The sequence below is a fragment of the Myotis myotis genome, unplaced genomic scaffold, assembly GCF_014108235.1.
Source record: "Myotis myotis isolate mMyoMyo1 unplaced genomic scaffold, mMyoMyo1.p scaffold_m19_p_8, whole genome shotgun sequence".
Classification (NCBI taxonomy): domain Eukaryota; kingdom Metazoa; phylum Chordata; class Mammalia; order Chiroptera; family Vespertilionidae; genus Myotis; species Myotis myotis.
In genome coordinates, this window is record NW_023416390.1 from 53,518,195 (window position 1) to 53,536,742 (window position 18,548).

At 38.4% G+C, this 18,548-nt stretch overlaps 1 protein-coding gene across 1 annotated transcript in view; it reads left to right on the plus strand.

Annotated features, from left to right (window-relative positions):
- KCNH7 (potassium voltage-gated channel subfamily H member 7) overlaps nucleotides 1–16,107 on the plus strand; it is a 407,166-nt gene extending 391,059 nt beyond the window's left edge. Inside the window, exons 14-16 of the mRNA XM_036319925.1 lie at nucleotides 3,076–3,244; nucleotides 14,200–14,392; nucleotides 15,841–16,107. Coding sequence (XP_036175818.1) covers nucleotides 3,076–3,244; nucleotides 14,200–14,392; nucleotides 15,841–16,107 — 629 coding nt within the window. The remainder of the gene's footprint in view (nucleotides 1–3,075; nucleotides 3,245–14,199; nucleotides 14,393–15,840) is intronic.
- Nucleotides 16,108–18,548: the final 2,441 nt, after the last annotated feature.

The following is an 18,548-nucleotide window of genomic DNA, read 5'->3' on the forward strand; positions in this document are numbered from 1 at the left end:
TCACTGAAGCAAGCAAGCCTCATGTTAGTTTCAAGCTGCCTGGCTGCCAGCCGCCATCTTGGCTGATACTTAATTTGCATATTGCCCTGGTTAGCCAATGGGAAGGGTAGCGGTCATACGCCAATTACCATGTTTCCCTTTTATTAGATAGGATGATTTAAAAATGAGAGACCTGTTAAGCATAAGCAGAAATTCTGTACACTTTCTCAGCACAAAACTTTTGAGCAAAATATGTAACTTCATTCTACCAGTTCTTATTATCTTTTTAAAAAAAATTCCTACATTAATCAGCCAGCAGGCAGCTAGACAGGGACAAATATTGACATCTCCAGACCATTAATATGTGTGTTCTGAATGTTTGTTTGGCATTGCTGCTCCAAAATTGAAAACCTAGTCCATTGGACATTAGAGCTTTGTTTTTTATTTAAAATGTGAAATGCCTGTGAATAATAAGTCATACTTTTCACTGAAAATCTGCTGATATATTAGTTAAAACTCCAGGAATTTTGTATTTTTTTTAAAATATATTTTATTGATTTTTTACAGAGAGGAAGAGAGAGAGATAGAGAGTTAGAAACATCGATGAGAGAGAAACATCGATCAGCTGCCTCCTGCACATCCCCCACTGGGGAAGTGCCCACAACCCAGGTACATGCCCTTGACCGGAATCGAACCCGGGACCTTTCAGTCCGCAGGCCGACGCTCTATCCACTGAGCCAAACCGGTTTCAGCCAGGAATTTTGTATTTTTAAAAAAAAAAAATTTATTGATTTCAGAGAGGAAGGGAAAGGGAGAGAGAGATAGAAACAGCAATGATGAGAGAAAATCATTGATCGGCTGCCTTCTGCACACCCCCGATTGGGGATCTAGCCCACAAAAATCCATGCATGTGCTCTGACCAGGAATCAAACCATGACCTCCTGGTTCATAGGTTGACACTCAACCACTTAGCCATACCAGCTGGGCAGGAACTTTATATTTTTATGCTTATTTTCATTTTGTGGAGTTCAGTAAATTATATACTGTTGCTTTTAAAAACGAAAACAAAACACCAGGATCCCATAGGCTAAGGAAGCTTTAATCATGAAAAACCATTCTGGAATACACAGCATGCTCTCTGAGGTCTGCTAGCTATTTCAATAGAACAGGCAACCCTAACCTGAGATTTTTCCACTGCTGTCTTTGAGTATGCTAATCCCTTTGTTATAGCTTCAGCCAATTGAAGCAGAAATTGTAGGAAATTGTAGACACTTTATTAGAGAAAGTTCTGTGTATTCAGTAGTAAAAGGATAGTGATAGAAAAACCATCATAAAACGAATATAGGAATTTTGTCTGTGACTTGGAGAAAGGCATGCTTTTGAGCTATCTGACTGTACTTTGGAGAAACTGTAGCAAAGGAAGGGATTTCAAGAAGCCCTACACATTCTGCTCCCTATTTCTAAAATTATAGCTAATCCTCACCAAATCAGTTACTTTTCATCTATTTTTTAATCAGCCAAGGATATAAATTCCTTAACTTGACATAACTTCTGCAGAGTTTAATCAAAGTTCCCTGTCAAAAAAAAAAAAAAGTCTATAAAGCCAAAATCACTACCTCTAATTCAAATCTGTTGCAATGTGATAATTAAAAACCTCTGTAGATCATCTTTTCCTCCTACCAGTTCTCCCAGTGAGGAAGAAATGTCGCCCTTTCTTTACCTGAAAAATAAACTCCCAATTCCAATAGTATTTTTTCATGAGTTTTATTTTCTACTTTTTAAAAAATATATTTTTATTGATTTCAGATAGGAAGGGAGAAAGAGATAGAAAAATCAATGATGAGAGGGAATCATTGATCGGCTGCCTCCTGCATGCCCCCTACTAGGGATCAAGCCTGCAACCTGAGCATGTGCCCCTGAGTGGAATTGAACCTGGGACCCTTCAGTCCGCAGGCTGATGCTCTATCCACTGAACCAAACCAGCTGGGCTGTTTTCTAACTTTTTAATCATTTTAAGCCTTCTCTAAAATACGTAAAATGTAGAGGGTAAGAAAGCATAGCAAAAGTCATCAAAAGCAAAACAAAATAGGAAAATGATATTATTTGTTCTTAGATATTGACAACTCGCAAATACAGATTGTAGGAGAAACAGTAAATTAAAAGAAGCTCAAAAAACAAATCTCTGTATGAAAAATGCTCAAAACTTTGATAAACTGAATTTCTCAGGATCAGGGCCTGTGTCTTGTCTTTAATTCCTCCGCATTCAGCAGAATGGCTCATAACAGACACACAGAACATTTGAAAAGAGGACATGAACAGATTGGCCATATGTGCTCAAGTTTAGTAACATAAAAATATTCTAAATACAAGAGACACAGAAAACCTATTGGAAGTTTATGTGACGATTAAAGGACAGTGCAGAAGGAGCCCCAAGAAACAGAAACTTATAAGAGTATCCTGGGACTAGAGGACCTTTACTCAATGTCCCCATCATTTATGGCTCATTGTTGACCTTTACTCAATGTCCCCATCATTTATGGCTCATTGTTTCTTGGCTTGACCTTGAGTTGGGTTGGCCTGAAGGAATCCCTCTCAATATCAGCTCTTGCCCAGCCTGAAGGAATCCCTCTCAATATCAGCTCTTGCCCGTGGCTCCTCTCTTGGGCCCACTCTGAATCATGAAGTTAGCAAGCTGCCCTAGGGGAAAAAGCCCTAAAATCTTAAACCCAGGTGTGAAGCATTACAAACAAATGGTGCTGTTTCTTCCCAACATAAAATCGTAAAATCACTGCTCTCTAATCAGCATTGGGTTGCCATCCATGTTTACTCTTAGCACAAACAGAAGACAAAGTTGTGTTTAAGATTCAAAACTGGCTAGCTGTTTTTAATCATCTGGAAATGGTTGAGAGGGGTGGCAAGCAGGCTCTGGGTGAGCTAGCAAATGGTCGTGGTCCCTGGAGAGGACCCTGAGTCTACCTGGGTCTCTGTCTTTGGGTTAAACTTTAAGATCTCTTCTTGCTTGTATTGTGGGTGTCTATATTACCAATGCAAATGGGCACACAAAGAAGTTGACATCCCTCTTGCTATTTCCCACAGATATCTCTGACACAAGAAGCTGGGAGCAAGAAAATGCCCGGACTCAGGCCGATGAGTCGAGTCACTCAGCACCTCAGCAAACTGCCTGGGGGATCTCTGAAACCGAAAGTGACCTCACTTGTGGGGAAGTGGAACAAAGGTTGGATTTGCTTCAAGAACAACTCAACAGGTATAAGCAATGTCAGGACAAAGGGGGTATAAACCAAGCCCTTAGTTGGGTCTAGCTTTACTCCTTATAAGTAGCAAATTCCTTGTGCCACAATCTCATATTTTTCTTCTACACTTACTGATTTAAAATAAGACTAGAAGTTGACAGAATTATTCATCTGTGTTGCAAAGAGCATTTATTTAGAACACTCCAAACTTTGGGCAGCATAAATCCTACTGTTTCGTTACTTGCCATAAAACTAGTATATCACCCATGCCAACTGCCTAAGGAAATGTTTTATATTTAGCTAGCTTATTGACAAATACCCTTCCTCTTTTAAGCCTTCTTTTATACTTTTTGGTTGTTTCTGGTAATTTAGTTATGTGTTATGACATTTTTTAAAAAGCATCAACAAAATTCTTTAAACAGTTATTTAGTCAACTTGTTAAAAATGTGATTGAATTGAAAGTCTCACAGAGTTGAAGCCCATATCCTCTCCATTTTTTTCCTTCAATCTTTGATCTATACTTTTTTAAAATGAGGATTTAACAGGTTTTGGGAAGGATGGAACTCTTTAACACAAATCTAAAGTGATTTTTTAAAACTAAACTGGTCAATAAGACTCAGAAAAAAAATGAATGAATGAGTATGATACAGCTACTATAGTTGTAGTTCATGTGGGACTTTATACTGATTTAAAGGTAGACCCCAGGTACATCACCAGGCAAGGTATTCTAGGGGTCACAAATGGAAGACTTCATGAGTCAAACACAGTGTTAGCAGTGTTAACGTAAAAAAAAACATTGAAACCTGTAAAGAATTTTTGTGCGTTTATTTGAGCCAAACTGTCGACATATGCCGGGAAGCAGAACCTCAACGAATTGAGATAGTGCTCCGAAGAATGGTGGGGTTACAACTGTATTTATACATTGCAATCTAAGGAGGAACATAGGTGGGTTACATGAAATTCATTGGTGACAGATTTAAGGAGGTGGGATTAAGCGAAGCGGGGAAACCTCTAGGATGGGATAAAAAGTAAAATGATGGACACATACTTAGGTGGGTGCAGGATCAATTAACATGATGATGATGAAGGAATTTGTAGTATCTGTCCTGGCGCCCAGAACATTTGGTTGTGCCCCAGGGGCTCCAGAAAAAGGGAAGTTACAAGTTACCCAGACATTTCAAGGGTATGTTATCTTAGAGGCAAAAAGGCAAATGGGCTCAGTAAGGATCAAAGTTGATCTTGTCAGTGAAGATACTGGCCTAGGACATAACTGCCCACCATAACTGCTTTTAGTTAAAGTTTAATTTCAGACCATCCTTTGTGGTTATTTTAGGTCTCTGAGTCTGCTAGGCTGCCACGCAGGCCTTCCCTGAGCTTGTCAGGTCAGTGTGTGGCCCCTTTCGTCCACAGCAGGGAGATGAGGAGACCTTGTTTCTTGGCATCTTGAAGGAAAGGTTTCAATCAAAAGACAAAGTGTAGCAAAGTAAGAATTTATTGGCCACAGCAAAAATATACTTATGACAGTGAAACAAGGAAGGGCATAGAAGGAGTAACAGGAGAGGCTAGGCTGGGCTGCTGTGGCTCACTGAGAAGTTAGAGGAAAGAGGGCCTTGGACACAGGTTCAGGGGGTTAGACCAGGACAAGATACCACTGCCCATTGCTCCCCTGGTTACAGGGCTGGGGATTGTCCCACCCTCAGGCAGTATAAGGCCTATCAAATAATTTGGTTTGGCCCTACCAAGGCATTAGGAGTGAGTTCATTAAATGTTTGACCAAATATAGCAAGCTAATTTTTAAGTTGATAATTTTGTATGGCCTAGGCCAGGGGTGGGCAAACTTTTTGACTCGAGGGCCCACAATGGGTTCTTAAACTGGACCGGAGGGCCGGAACAAAAGCATGGATGGAGTGTTTGTGAGAACTAATATAAATTCAAAGTAAACATCATTACATAAAAGGGTATGGTCTTTTTTTTTCAATAGTTTTATTCATTTCAAATGGGCCGGATCCGGCCCACGGGCCGTAGTTTGCCCACGGCTGGCCTAGGCCCTAGGATTGATGTTATAAATATCAAAATGGCCCTTAGCAGAAAAAAGTTTCCCCATCCCTGCCTCAGAGGAAAAAAGGGGGAAGGATGGCACAGGCATGCTCCCCTAGGGGAGAGCAAGCCCCAGGCCCTTCGTCCTGAGCATATGAATCTCTCTTTTGCAGGTGGAAATCTTAAGGGAGGCCTCAGGGGCGGGGCTCGGTAAAATATTCATCAGCTTTCCCGGTGTGCTCTTTCAGGCTCTCCACTGATTGGTCGGTGCCAAGGCAGGGGGTCATTAGTCAGTGTAGCTGGTCCTGAGGCAGCCCCGGCATCACTTGTCTGGTTTTGCTGCTTTTCTGGGGCTGGAGCTGAACGACAACCAAGGCCTAGATATGATCTGAAGGGAGGAAGATAACAGGCTGGAATCTAAACCCCCTGACTAGCTAGCTATCTGAAAAGTCAGGGGGTCCAAACTGCATGACCAGCAATACGCTGGGGAGGAAAGGTTATTCTGGGGCCGAGGTTCTTGTTTTCCAGTTTTGCTCCTTGCTAGGCATCGGGGGCTTTCTGCCCTGGTGAGTTTCTGCACCTGGCCCATCGTCCTCGCTCTGCTCATCTCTGTCGAACTGTCCATAACAACAGGATTTACTAAAACAATCTAAAACACAATGAGAGATGAGAAGAGCCAGATGCAGTAATTAACATATTTCTATGAAGTGCAAGCACAATACCTGGATCCTGATTTACCCAATGTTCCCATCTGTCGCATCAGCCTTCTCTGCTGATGGTGTGGTTACTAGGCCCACAGTTGAAGTTTGCACAAAGGGTTCCACAGACAAAAAAAAAAAAAAAAAAAAAAAAATCCCCTGTGCCCATGGCACACGCTTGCTCTATCGCAGGGATATAAGGCCAAGTATCTTACATGTAATTAGCCTGCTGAACAGCAAACTGCGTATAGCCCTTTTGTAGGCAAAGCATATGTGGATCCAGAATGAACCTATACTTTGCATCACCAATGGGTGATCAAATTTGGGGGTGGAAGTGTCTGCCCAGAGGTGACATGAAAATAATTTGTTCTTTCCATCTTTTTCTATGTATCAGCTACACTCTGATTTGCTACATCATATTTCTGTTCTATTTTTGGCATGTCTCACAGGTTACTTGCCTTCTGTCTGTATTTAATACATTTATGAATTCTGCCCATGTCTAATTGCTACTTACTTATACATTAACTATACTTAAAACATCCTCTAAGTTTTGCCTCTGCTATATATGTTACTTGCTTACTTACTATCTGATTAGTATTTCTTATGTGTTTTATCCATTCTGTTTGTTGCTTGTATTGCTTTTTAAAATTTTTATGAGAGAATCAAATAGCTTCAAACAATATAGTAAGTACATTAAATTGTGTGTGCACATACATATACATTACCATAAAATTGAATTGATTTTAAAATTGCCTGGTGCTGAGGTCCGTATATCATTCCCAAGTGTCAAATTAAAGTTTTGTAAATTGAAACATACCTGAGAAAATTAAAACAGATTATCATTTACTTAGAGTCAGTAATTCCTAATTAAAGTATAAGAACTTATCATAATAATTATTATTAGATAGAGAAGCATATTTAGGTACTTAATACATTTGTGTTTTTTCTCTCCCTGTTATATATGCCAAGCCACTTTGATATTTCATCTATAAAATATATAAGACTATATACCATATAATACAGAATTAATGTGTGTGGCCTGAACTTGAACTTCTATTCTTGTGACTGAGAGAAAATAACTGCCCATTTCTTTACTGCCAAGACAAGTATATATTCAATTTGTTTAGCAAATAAAAAAGTGGGTGAATGAAAGAATGAATGACAGAGCTAGCAGTGAGTTCTTTAGCACAATATTTGCAAAGTACTTGTAATTAAGTTATCCTAAAGTAATAACTCTTCTACTTAACTGCTTACAGGGTGACTGGGGCAAGTCATGTAAATCTCTTCAGTTTCTTTCTTTGACTCTATCTGCAATGCCATTGTAAAGACTATGACAGTACACGTGCAAACTATATTTGTTATACAACATAAAAGGTGCAGTACTTGCTCTTAGGCAAAATTTGATTAACAATAATGTTCAGTTCTATTATTGATGGTTGTCTAGTTTATTCTCCTACTTTACATGTAATTGTGTTTCTTGATTTGACCTTTCTTCAGATCTAAAGTTGATAGGTTACCTTTGTTGCCTTATCATGTGTACCAGTCGTTGCAGTTAGCATTGTCAAGGATTATTGAAAACATTTGTTTTTAATATATCTCAGGGCTGAAAGTATAAAATTTTAAGGATAATATAGCTAGGATCCATTTGGTTTGCAACTGTAAACATAATAATAATTGTTATTTTCTAGAATAATTACTAGAATTATTACTATTATTATTATTACTGCTATTATTGTTATTATTAGAAACTTTTCCACAGCCAAAGAACAATTAAATCTGTTTTGACATATTCCCAGCACCTGTATGTCCTAAGACATATTTCTTTTCCTTTGACCAACTTCTTTCTATTTCTGAATATTTTCACAAATACTTCATTGCCTAACTCAGCTTAGCCCCTTTGAAACCTAAAACATAAAATCCAAAATAATACATTTTTACTGTACTGCCATCTCCAACAACCTCTTTCCTCCACTTTACTCTAGAAGGCCAAAACAATTTTGCAGAGGGCAACCCAATTTGGTCTTTACCTTTGTGAGGTGAGAATCCTGGGGCACTTTCTAGAGTTGGGTGTATCCCACTTAGCTTCAGCATTCTGTTCAAACGTAGAACCATGAATTTCTACCCCCATTTGTCTCATCCAAATGCACATATTAAGTACATAATGCAATGAAAGCAAACTTAAATGTTCTATCTTCAATTGTCCTTGCTGCTGCTGCTTTTCTGCTTTAATAGCCAATTAAACTATATTTGTGGTAAAGGTTCATATAAGAAATGTTCTTATATACTTATATATTATGCCATCAGATGGTAGGGAAATCATTAACACTTGATCCTAAAGCACTGCTTCTCAAAATTGAATGTGCATGTAAAACACCTGGGGATCCTGTTAAAATGCAGACTCTAAGTCAGTAGTTCTGGAGATTCACATTTTAACTAGCTCCCAGCTTTGGCCACACTTTGAGGCTCCTAGAGTAAAGATTTAATAATGATTCTACCCCTTGCAGAAGGCCCAGAGCAATTTATCTGTTGCCTCCTCTCCCGGCTCCTCTCTCTCTCTGGAACCTGGAACCGAACCTGGGACCCTTCAGTCCGCAGGCCAACACTCTATCCACTGAGCCAAACCAATCTATGCTCTTTTCCTCTCTTTTTTTAGGGCATAAGGCAGAGGGTTTTCAAGCGGTACCAAAAGGAGGGATAAAGAACTCTACTTGGACACAGAGCAGTCCAAGTAACACCCCAGAGACTTAAAATAGTGTACAAGTTAGGGAATTATGATGTGTTCCAACCATAAAGTGAAAGAAAAGATGGAAGGAGATGAGGCTGGCGGAGTTTGGAGACAGGGGTCCCAGGCTGTCCTCACATGGAAGTCCTTACAAAGCCTCTCTTTCCCACACTCCCTCTTCACTCTCTTTCTCCCTTTCACCAGGTTCACCTATTTGCTTTCAAATAACCACTCAATTGAAAATTGAAAACAATTCAGGCCTTACTCAGGATTTTCACCTTTATCCTGAGAACAATAGGAAACCATTTGGCAGACTTACTTAAATGAGTGGTCAGAGCAGGTTTTCTTTTTAAGTTTATTCTCGTTGCTGCATTGAGAATGGTCTGAGAAGGAATGGACAAGAAAGATTTCGACAAAGCAGTCAGGTGGTGATAGTAAGAGAGATCATGGTGAACTGAAGTGGTGGTAGCAATAAGATAGAAGGAGTATTGGACAGGTGTGGAAAGTATTTCTAAGGTAGAATTGATAGGTCTTGCTGATGAGTTGAATGATCTCTTACCCTCTCTGCATCCACCCCCTTGGGCATTTAACTTTGAAGTGTCCTCTGCCTCTGTCTCTGGACTTGACCATGTGCCTGGCTTTGGGTAATAGAGCGAAGCAGAAGTGCAAGTATGATGCTTCTAAGTCTACCACTCGAGAGGCCTTGCTCTTCCTTGTGTTTCTGTCATCTCCATGAGGACATTCCTGAGGTAGCCTACTGGCATGGAACCGGTACGTGGCAGAGACTTGAAGTGCCCAGTCAGCCCAGTTGAGACTCATCTAGATCAGTGGTCGGCAAACTCATTAGTCAACAGAGCCAAATATCAACAGTACAACAATTGAAATTTCTTTTGAGAGCCAAATTTTTTAAACTTAAACTATATAGGTAGGTACATTGTTATTAACTTAATTAAGGTACTCCTAAGGCTTAGGAAGAGCCACACTCAAGGGGCCAAAGAGCCGCATGTGGCTCACAAGCCACAGTTTGCCAGCCACAGTAGAGTTATGGCTTTTTATGCACTTCCTTCATTTTTCCATCCTAGGTAGTCAGCTCCAGTAGGCACCCCAGATCAGAGTTATTTCCTTTCATCATCATGTCCTTTCTACTCCTTCCTCCCTAACACAGTGCCTGATACATTGTGAGTCTGTGAGTAAGTGAACGAAAACATTCATTTTACACAGCAGTACAGCTTTGCTGATGTAGGGGGAAAAAAATAATTTCCCTCTACCGTCTGAGTTCTTGGCTGAGACCCCTGGGAATAAAAGTCAAGTTAACAAGAGAGAAACAAACATATGTTTAGTAACAAGTATACCTCATGCATATTTGGGAAATATCTAGGAAAAATGAGTAACTTCCAAGGTGGCTTAGAATTTAAGATTAAATACCATTTTAATAGAGCAAGGGGAAGGGGGATGTAGGCCTCTTAGAGAAGAGTGAATGCTTTTTAGGAAAGATGAACAGACCCATAGGAAAAGAGATGGGAGGTGTCTCTAGCTTGTGACAAAATTTGCCTGGGTGTGGAGCTTCTAGTCTCCTCTCCTGTGACAAGAGTCAATCTTCTCTGGTAGCTAAAATTCCCAGGGAGGGGACTCAAGACAAGTTAATTCATTTGGGGGACTCTGCCTTTAGGCAGATAATGGGAGTTCAGAGAAAGTCTCTCCCTGCACTTGCTGTTTTTCACAATAATCAATATGCCAAAGTGGCATATTTGGGGTGGCATATTCTGGTACCCTTCACTGACCAAAAAAGTTTTAAAACTGGATTGTCCTTTTCTCTTTTAAAGGCCAAGTTGGACTTTCAAAAATTGTTGTTATTCCTCCTGAGTAAAACAGATTATTTCGTCTCAGTAGAAGAGTCTTTTCTAATGAAACCAGTAGACCCTAGACATAAGACATGAAAATATAATCCATGCATAGTAAAGAAATTCTTCACTAATGCTCCCCTTCACTGAATGTCTTAGTCTTTCCAGTCTGCTATAACAAAAATGCCATTGAATGATGGAGTATATACAACAAATGTTTATTTCTCACAATTCTGCAGGCTGGGAAGTCCAAGATCAAGTTGCCAGAAGATTCTGTATCTGGTGAGAGCTAGGTTCCTGGTTCACAGGTGATTGTCTTCTCACTGTGTCCTCACAGTTAGAAAAAGGAAAGAAGCTCTTTCAGGTCTCTTTTAAAAGAGCATTAATCCCAATCATGAGGGCTCTACCCTTATGAACTAATTGCTTTTCAAAGGCACCACATCTTAATACCATCACACTGGGGGTTGGAGCTTCAACATATGAATGGGGCCAGAGGGGGGGTGGGGGCAACATTTAATCATTGCATTGAATTACCCAAAATATCAGATGATCACCAGTTAATGAAACAAAACCAAGTATTCAAAATCACTGCAGGAAGGGACTACCATCTTGACAGAGCCTAAGTGATATCTCAGAAGGGGATTAGAAGTAGGATATAGATAGGATTTTAGAGTCTGGGCCTTTCAAGGTAGGGACTGATTGGAAATGGCCAAAGTTCATGACATAATAGCTCAGAATTGTTAGACACAATGAGGTAAGGCTCTTGAAGCAAGCCTGGATAAATAAAACTTGTTTGATAAGCACATTTGAAGGTGAAGTGAGTCCCATTCATGGCAGCATGTTTCAATCAGTAAAAGTCCACATTCCAATAGAGTTTTTCCTCTGAGGATCTATTCAAATAGATAGCATCCATGGTATAGAGATCTTTTTTCTGAGACTATAGCTGTTTGACAAAGGTTTCACATGACTCAGAAATTTTACCATAATTTTTGACTGTCTATTGGGGCTTGAATCCTCCTGTATTGATGAAGTTTGTATTGCATGCTCCATCTCCAAATCCTTTTAAATTCAATGTAATAAACATGTGTAAGCCCCTTGCTAAATATTAAATACTTTTAGTGATGGGACAAATTTGTACAGAAATATTTACAATGAAGACTGAATGCAGAATTTTCTTTGGAGGCTCAGAGGAGAGATAAATTAATTCTGAGTGATTCAGATAAGGGAAGATTTTTGGTTGCAGATTAAATTTGAGCTGGACCTTGAGGAATGAAAATGAAATGGTGTACAACAAGAAATAGCTAGTCTACCCAATTTAGTTGACACCATAAAAAAATTAGATCAATCCTGAAGGTAACAAGTAGATAAATAAACTAGTGGATGGCTCAATTTTTCTTTTTTTAATGTGAGCTTTTGTCATTTACAAGACAGAATCATGTATAATTTATAGCTATTGGTTTAGAAGACAATAAGCTATTTTTTCTATATTTGGTATAGAACAATGTTTTTTCAGAAGGAAGATTTGCAGTATCAATTAATATTAAGAGTTAAAAAGAAACAATATTTTCTCATGTTTTCCAGGTTTATTCTGTTCTCTTTCAAATCAAAGGCTAAGTTCTCTTCAATAAATATAGAATGTATATAATTGAGCAAAATTAGTTTTATGATTTTAATATTTTTGTAAGATTTAGCTTTCCTTTGCATTTTTCATTTATAGACAAGTCAGTAAAGAGTTAAGAGAATTGAGTTGTCTAAAGAGGCATATGGTCCAAATTTTATGTTCTTATGCCACATAATTCCTTTTTTGAAAAGGTGTTAACAAATGCAAAGGAGGAGAATCAGCCCTATTGTATTTTCCCTTGAATTTTAATTTAAAATGAGAATAAAATTAACAAGCCAGTTGGCTACTTTGAGCTTTGGGTAAAAAATGATAAGATTAGTATTTTTGCAAGCCAGGTGGATCATAGAGGCAAGTAAACTTTTACATTGATTTGCTTCATAAATGTCAAAGGCCCTGAACTTAGACTGGAAAGGAATTTAACATTTAACAGTACTTCACATTACAGAAAGACTATAATGAATAATATACAAGCCTTGATGTGGATAGGAGATAGGCAAAGTAAAATAAAGGTAATATAAATTTGAAACAAATAAGAAATTATCCAATTGTAACTGAAAGAAATGTGCTAACCACACGCTGGCCAGTGTGACTCAGTTGGTTGGGCGTCATCCCATGCACCAAAAGGTTGCCAGTTCCATTCTCGGTCAGGGCACATACCTGGGTTGTAGACTTGGTCCTCATTAGGGGGCATGCAAGAGGCAACTGATTGGGATGTTATGCTCTCACATAGATATTTTTTTCTCTCTCCCTCCCTCTCCCTTCTTCTCTCTCTAAAAATCAATTTAAAAATATTTTTAAAAATAAAATAAAAACTGAAATGTGCTCCCCAGATCTCTTTTTTATAGAGTAGATAGACTTTCACAAGAAACTGAGCAAAGCTTGATTAAACAGAAAAGACAATTATTGATTTAAAATAGATTCTCAGTGTGTTTTAAATTTTGAACACAATAAAGCTTAATTGTAAAAATGTAATACAAAGTACATTGTAAAAATATAGTCTATTCAATTCAGCTGTTTTCCTAATAAGGTACTATTAAATAAGCAGGAAAGCAATGGTCTTTATCAGAACCATTAGTGAGACATAGAAAGTTAGCAACAGCCAGGAGAGAATCTCCATGCTCCCTCTCCTGTTCTTCTTGTTTAAAGCAGGGCCATAATTCTGTTTGTTGGTGGTTGTTTTGTTTGGGCGGCAAACTGATGCTCAGAGACTGATTTTGTCTTTGCCATCAATTTATTTAATAGAGGTTTGCCTTGGGAATTATAATTTCACAAGGGAATAGCATACAGGATAATATCTCTTAATAAGCCAAATAAAGAAATAACATATTCCACTGCAATGATAGATTAATTACATTATTGTCCCAGGTAAAAGGAGGAGGAATTGCCCAGGTAAAAAGATGAGGAACCTTTTATACGAGCAGGCACTTGGGAGAGGCACTTGGCCAAGCAAGAGCTGACATCCAGCTGCCAGCTCAAAAATAAGAGGCCCCCGTTGCTAGAGCACATTGCTAGGGAACAGAGGTGCCAGTGTTGATGGACATTCAGAGCTGCTCCGGGGGTTAGGGCCTCTGCATGGCTCTGCACCACCACTCGCAAGGAGTGCCTTCACTTCCTGAGGCCGCTGCACTCTTGAGCTTCATGCTGACCACCATCTCTTTGGCCACAGCAGGAGCAAATGCCTCAAGATCTTCGAGAGCTATTTAGGCCAGCAAGGTGTCAACTTGCCCTGACCAAAACTCTGGGGTTGTCCCCACACACTCTCAGTATTTATAGTTTAAATATCTCCTTGCCATCATCGCTTCTCCACATGTTATTAATGACAACAGAGGAGATGGCATCTTCCTCACACAACTTCATTCTCATGTCAAAACAACTCATTTCTACAACTTTGTCTTTGTCATAAACAGGTGGATCAAATTCACTTATGTCATTAACAAATGAATTTAAAATCATATTAAACCAATACACAGTAGTGGTGCTGAAATTTTCTCAAATTCTTTGAGAAATGAACTATTTCAGGACTGTCTTCCCATTTCTGTCTGTCCTGCAGACTTGAATCCCAAATGACTGCAGACATCCAGACCATCTTACAGTTGCTGCAGAAACAAACCACTGTGGTCCCCCCAGCCTACAGTATGGTAACTGCTGCGGCGGAGTATCAGAGACCCACCATCCACCTGATGAGAACCAGTCATCCGAGAGCATCCATCAAGACGGATCAAAGTTTTAGTCCTTCCTCACAAGTGAGTGTAGGTAGGGTACAACCAAGAGTGTCTAAAAGTGTGTTCTAGGGACCACCTGAATCAAAATCACCTGGGCTGCTGTGGAACATACAGATTCTCACTCTACTCAGTTCTGGGAATGGACCCTGTAATACACATTTTATACACAATCCCCCTGCCCCCCGCCCCACCCTATTCTTATGCCCATTTAAAGTTTGAGAAGAATGGACCTAGAAGAATAATCTTAAACAATACTTTTTTTTTTTTTAAAGAAAAAGCTTTTCTCAAGAGTCAATCTACTTAAGTGTGTATATGGCAGAGCTTGGAAAACTAAGTAGCAGCCCTGGTCCAAAAAGCTCTTCAGAGACAAGTATGTAATTTACTCTAGTGACCAGATGAATTCTTGGGCAGGGTCTCGGGAAGGAAGTGGAGGAAAAAAGCAGCTGGACACAGAAGACCTGAGGTCCAAGAGCAGACAAATTAGTAATCTTAGATATCTGTACCCTACCATTCCCAAAGATCTCTAAACCTTTTTTTTCCCTGGAGAATGGGAAGAGGAGCAGTCCCTCATCTCGCCTCTGAAGCCCTCCAAATTAACCCCTTTGAATTATGTTACTTTGAAGGTCAATTCCCTTGGAATTCTATTTTGGAAATCATTCCTAATTACTTAATCACTATGGCCAAATTGCACCTAAGAATGATGATTTAAATAAGGATTTACAGAACAATCGTGGAAAACAGTCTTTAAAGTTTGGGAATTTAGTGCAAAATATTCTGGGAAATGAAATAATGACATAAGAAACATCCAAACCTATAGAGAAATTTTAGAAGAGTTTATTTGAGCCAAACTGGCAACATATGTCAAGGAGCAAGATCTCAAATGCTCCAGGGAATAACAGTTTTGCAGCTTCATTTATGCATTTAAAATTAAGGGGGAAGGTAGGAATATTCCATAGAGGTGGGAGAAAGCAAGACCGGGATTGGAGTGCAGGATAGTTAACAAGACTATGTGCTCTCTTGAGGATGGTCATGTTTTATTTCAAAGGTAAGTTAACCTAGTATGCAAGATGAGAGTGAATGGGAGAGTTGGAAGGGGTCGACCTCAGCGAATGTACCTCCGTCAGATTGAGGATGTTTTTAGCAAAGGCCAGCTTAGGAGTGCCCTAATTAAGTTAATAACAATGTACCTACCTATATAGTTTAAGTTTAAAAAATTTGGCTCTCGAAAGAAATTTCAATCGTTGTACTGTGATATTTGGCTCTGTTGACTAATGAGTTTGCCGACCACTGACCTAACCTAACACCTAATCTGCAATGTCTTGACCCATCTTTGGAAGGGAAAGGTTGGCTAATATTACCAATCAAATACAGATTTGAGAGGAAAGAAAACATATTTAGATTTCATGAGTGTAATTTTAGGAATCTGTCCAAATAAATTATAAAAACATCTTTTCTTTTCTTTCTATCAGTGTCCTGAATTTCTAGACCTTGACAAATCTAAACTTAAATCCAAAGAATCGCTCTCAAGTGGTGTGCATCTGAACACAGCTTCGGAAGACAACTTGCCTTCACGTTTAAAACAAGACAGCGAGCTCTCTTTAGAGCTTCACTCGCGGCAAAGAAAAACTTACCTTCATCCAATTAGACATCCTTCTTTAACAGATTCCTCCCCGAGCACCGCAGGCATCTTGGGTCTTCATAGGCATGTTTCTGATCCTGGTCTTCCGGGGAAATAATCATTTTGTACTATTTATTCCACATACAATGTAAGTGCTTTTAATGGCTGTTTTCCCTTTTGTATTTAAATCCTCTCTACTTGACTCAGGGGCTCAAAGGTACCATTATATGCAAAAGTACTGTATATTTTCCTAAACTGAAGCTTGTGTGGTAAAACTGAGCGGTTAGGATGTAAATGTACATACGAATTCTTTTGTTCTAAATGTTAAACTGCCAGCATCTCAAGGCACCTTATTTTTTGTTTTTATTTTTTAAATCATGTGCATGTTAGGAAACTCCAATTTCTCTTGCATGGAGACTCCTGTTTCCTGCTTTTACTAAATCAGTACTTTGTTATGAAAATGCCTTCAATTAGAAACCAAGGGATAAAATTTGTTCACGGATGCAACTCAGATGATCCTCAACTCAAGGAAGTTCAAGGAGGAAAAAGGGAGCTTAGTCACTTTCGAGAACTGATATTCATAGTTAATTACTTTCATTCCACCCCACACTGACAAAAGAAAATGCAGTTTAGAGTTATAAATCTCTGACTATATACGTAGCCATCTCCAAATACATGAATATAGGCAAGCATTAATGAGGACCAAAAAAGGCCTTTTTGTTTGAAATTCCGTCACTAACTGCATTTACAAACTACCTAAAATACTTTCCACTGGCACATTTCCTTGATTAGAAACAGGTTTCTCTAATTTTTCTATTTTGGGGGGTGGGGGGTAGGAAGGGAGAACTACTAATGAGTGACTGACAAAAACTGATATCCACAGCTTTCTTCTAATATATATTTTAGGGCAATCTTGAATTTGATCAAAAGAGTGATGGTACATAGTTTTATTTTTTAAAAAAATATGCAATTTGAATGGATTTGCATGGCAAAACTAGCTTTCATTGAGTATAACTTATTCTATGGCTTTCTAACCCCAGCTGTGGAAAAAACGATGTGCATTTACTTGCCTATGAAGGAAGTGCACACCCACCGACTGTAACATTTAAGTTTTATTGGGTCATTCACACACATTTTCTAATCAAAGATTAAATGAATATACATCGACCCCAGAATATTGGAACATAGGAATATATTCCATTTAATATTCCATCAGAATATTAAAATATATTAATAATGCAATGTTTTAATATTTTTAACTTAGATTTTCTTTTGGGGAGGGAGGCCTAAACCGCTTTTAAAATCAAGGTACAGAAAAATGTGCAAGTTAATTTAGAATTCTGATTAGTCAAGTTCTAGTTAAGATGTTTTATTTTTCAATTCATTTGAGTACAATTTTAAACATATTATGAGCTCAAAAATTATAGTCATTCTTTCTAGACAAAAATTTGAAATTTGTTGAAATTTTCTTAGTCCTTCACTAATCCTTATACTCGTATAGTTTTAAAGAAATATTATACCTGTGCACATTATTAAATATATACTATATTTCTATCCTAAGGGATAGAAATATTTAACTTTTCCTATTTATTTACCGTTACCAATTTATGCTAATATATTAGTGTCAAATACAAGCAATTTATTTACATTAACAAACACTATTGAACTACTTAAAATATGATTAAAGTAACCTTAAATGGTTCCCTATATATTTTTAAATGGTCACATAAATTGCTCATATGTATGGGAGACAATCTATATAAATGAGCATGTTAATCCCTCCTTAATTTTTGAAACACCAAAACATTTTTAACCGAGTACGGATGGCAACATGACCAGTCAATTCAGTAGAAGTATAATAATTTTAGCCAGCTTCCCAAACCATTTGGTGTTTTGCAAATAGAAATTTAGGGACTAACTGATGCTTTTATTTCCTCATTCAGCAAACATTTGTGGGTGCCAGGGGAGAGAGAGAAAAGGCTAACTCTGATTCAGAGGATGATTTAGGGATTTTATTTCCATAGTTAGGCCATTTTTGCAGCTGCAACAAATTTCATAAGGATTGCCAGCTTAAGCTCCAGGGAAATTCAGAATAAATTCACCAGAGACTGTTCATTTGTAGGGAAAGCGAATTTGGCAGGTGAGGAATTTAGATCTGATTGTTTGATTCGTGAATGCTTCAGTGGCAACATTTGGTATGACATGCATAAAATCCCTTCCACATAAAGTCACTATCCTGCTCTATAAAAACTGAGCATGAAGGAATGGGAAGATGGGGGACAGCATGCAAGCATTCAACTTTTTAAAACGGTAGCATGACACAAACCTTTTTTCGTCAGCCTTTATATAAATCAATTGCTTGGTATTAAAGTCTAAGTCAGAGAATTAGGATTAGGAAGATCCCTTCCCACAAGGCATTAGCTTAAGAAGAGCTCGAGCAACATAAAGATGCCATTACTCAGTCATAAATGTCAGACGACTCAATGGTTAAAATGCCTTATAGATGACCAATGCAATTATCTTAATTTACAACATTCATCCCTTTGTCCCAGCCGAAGA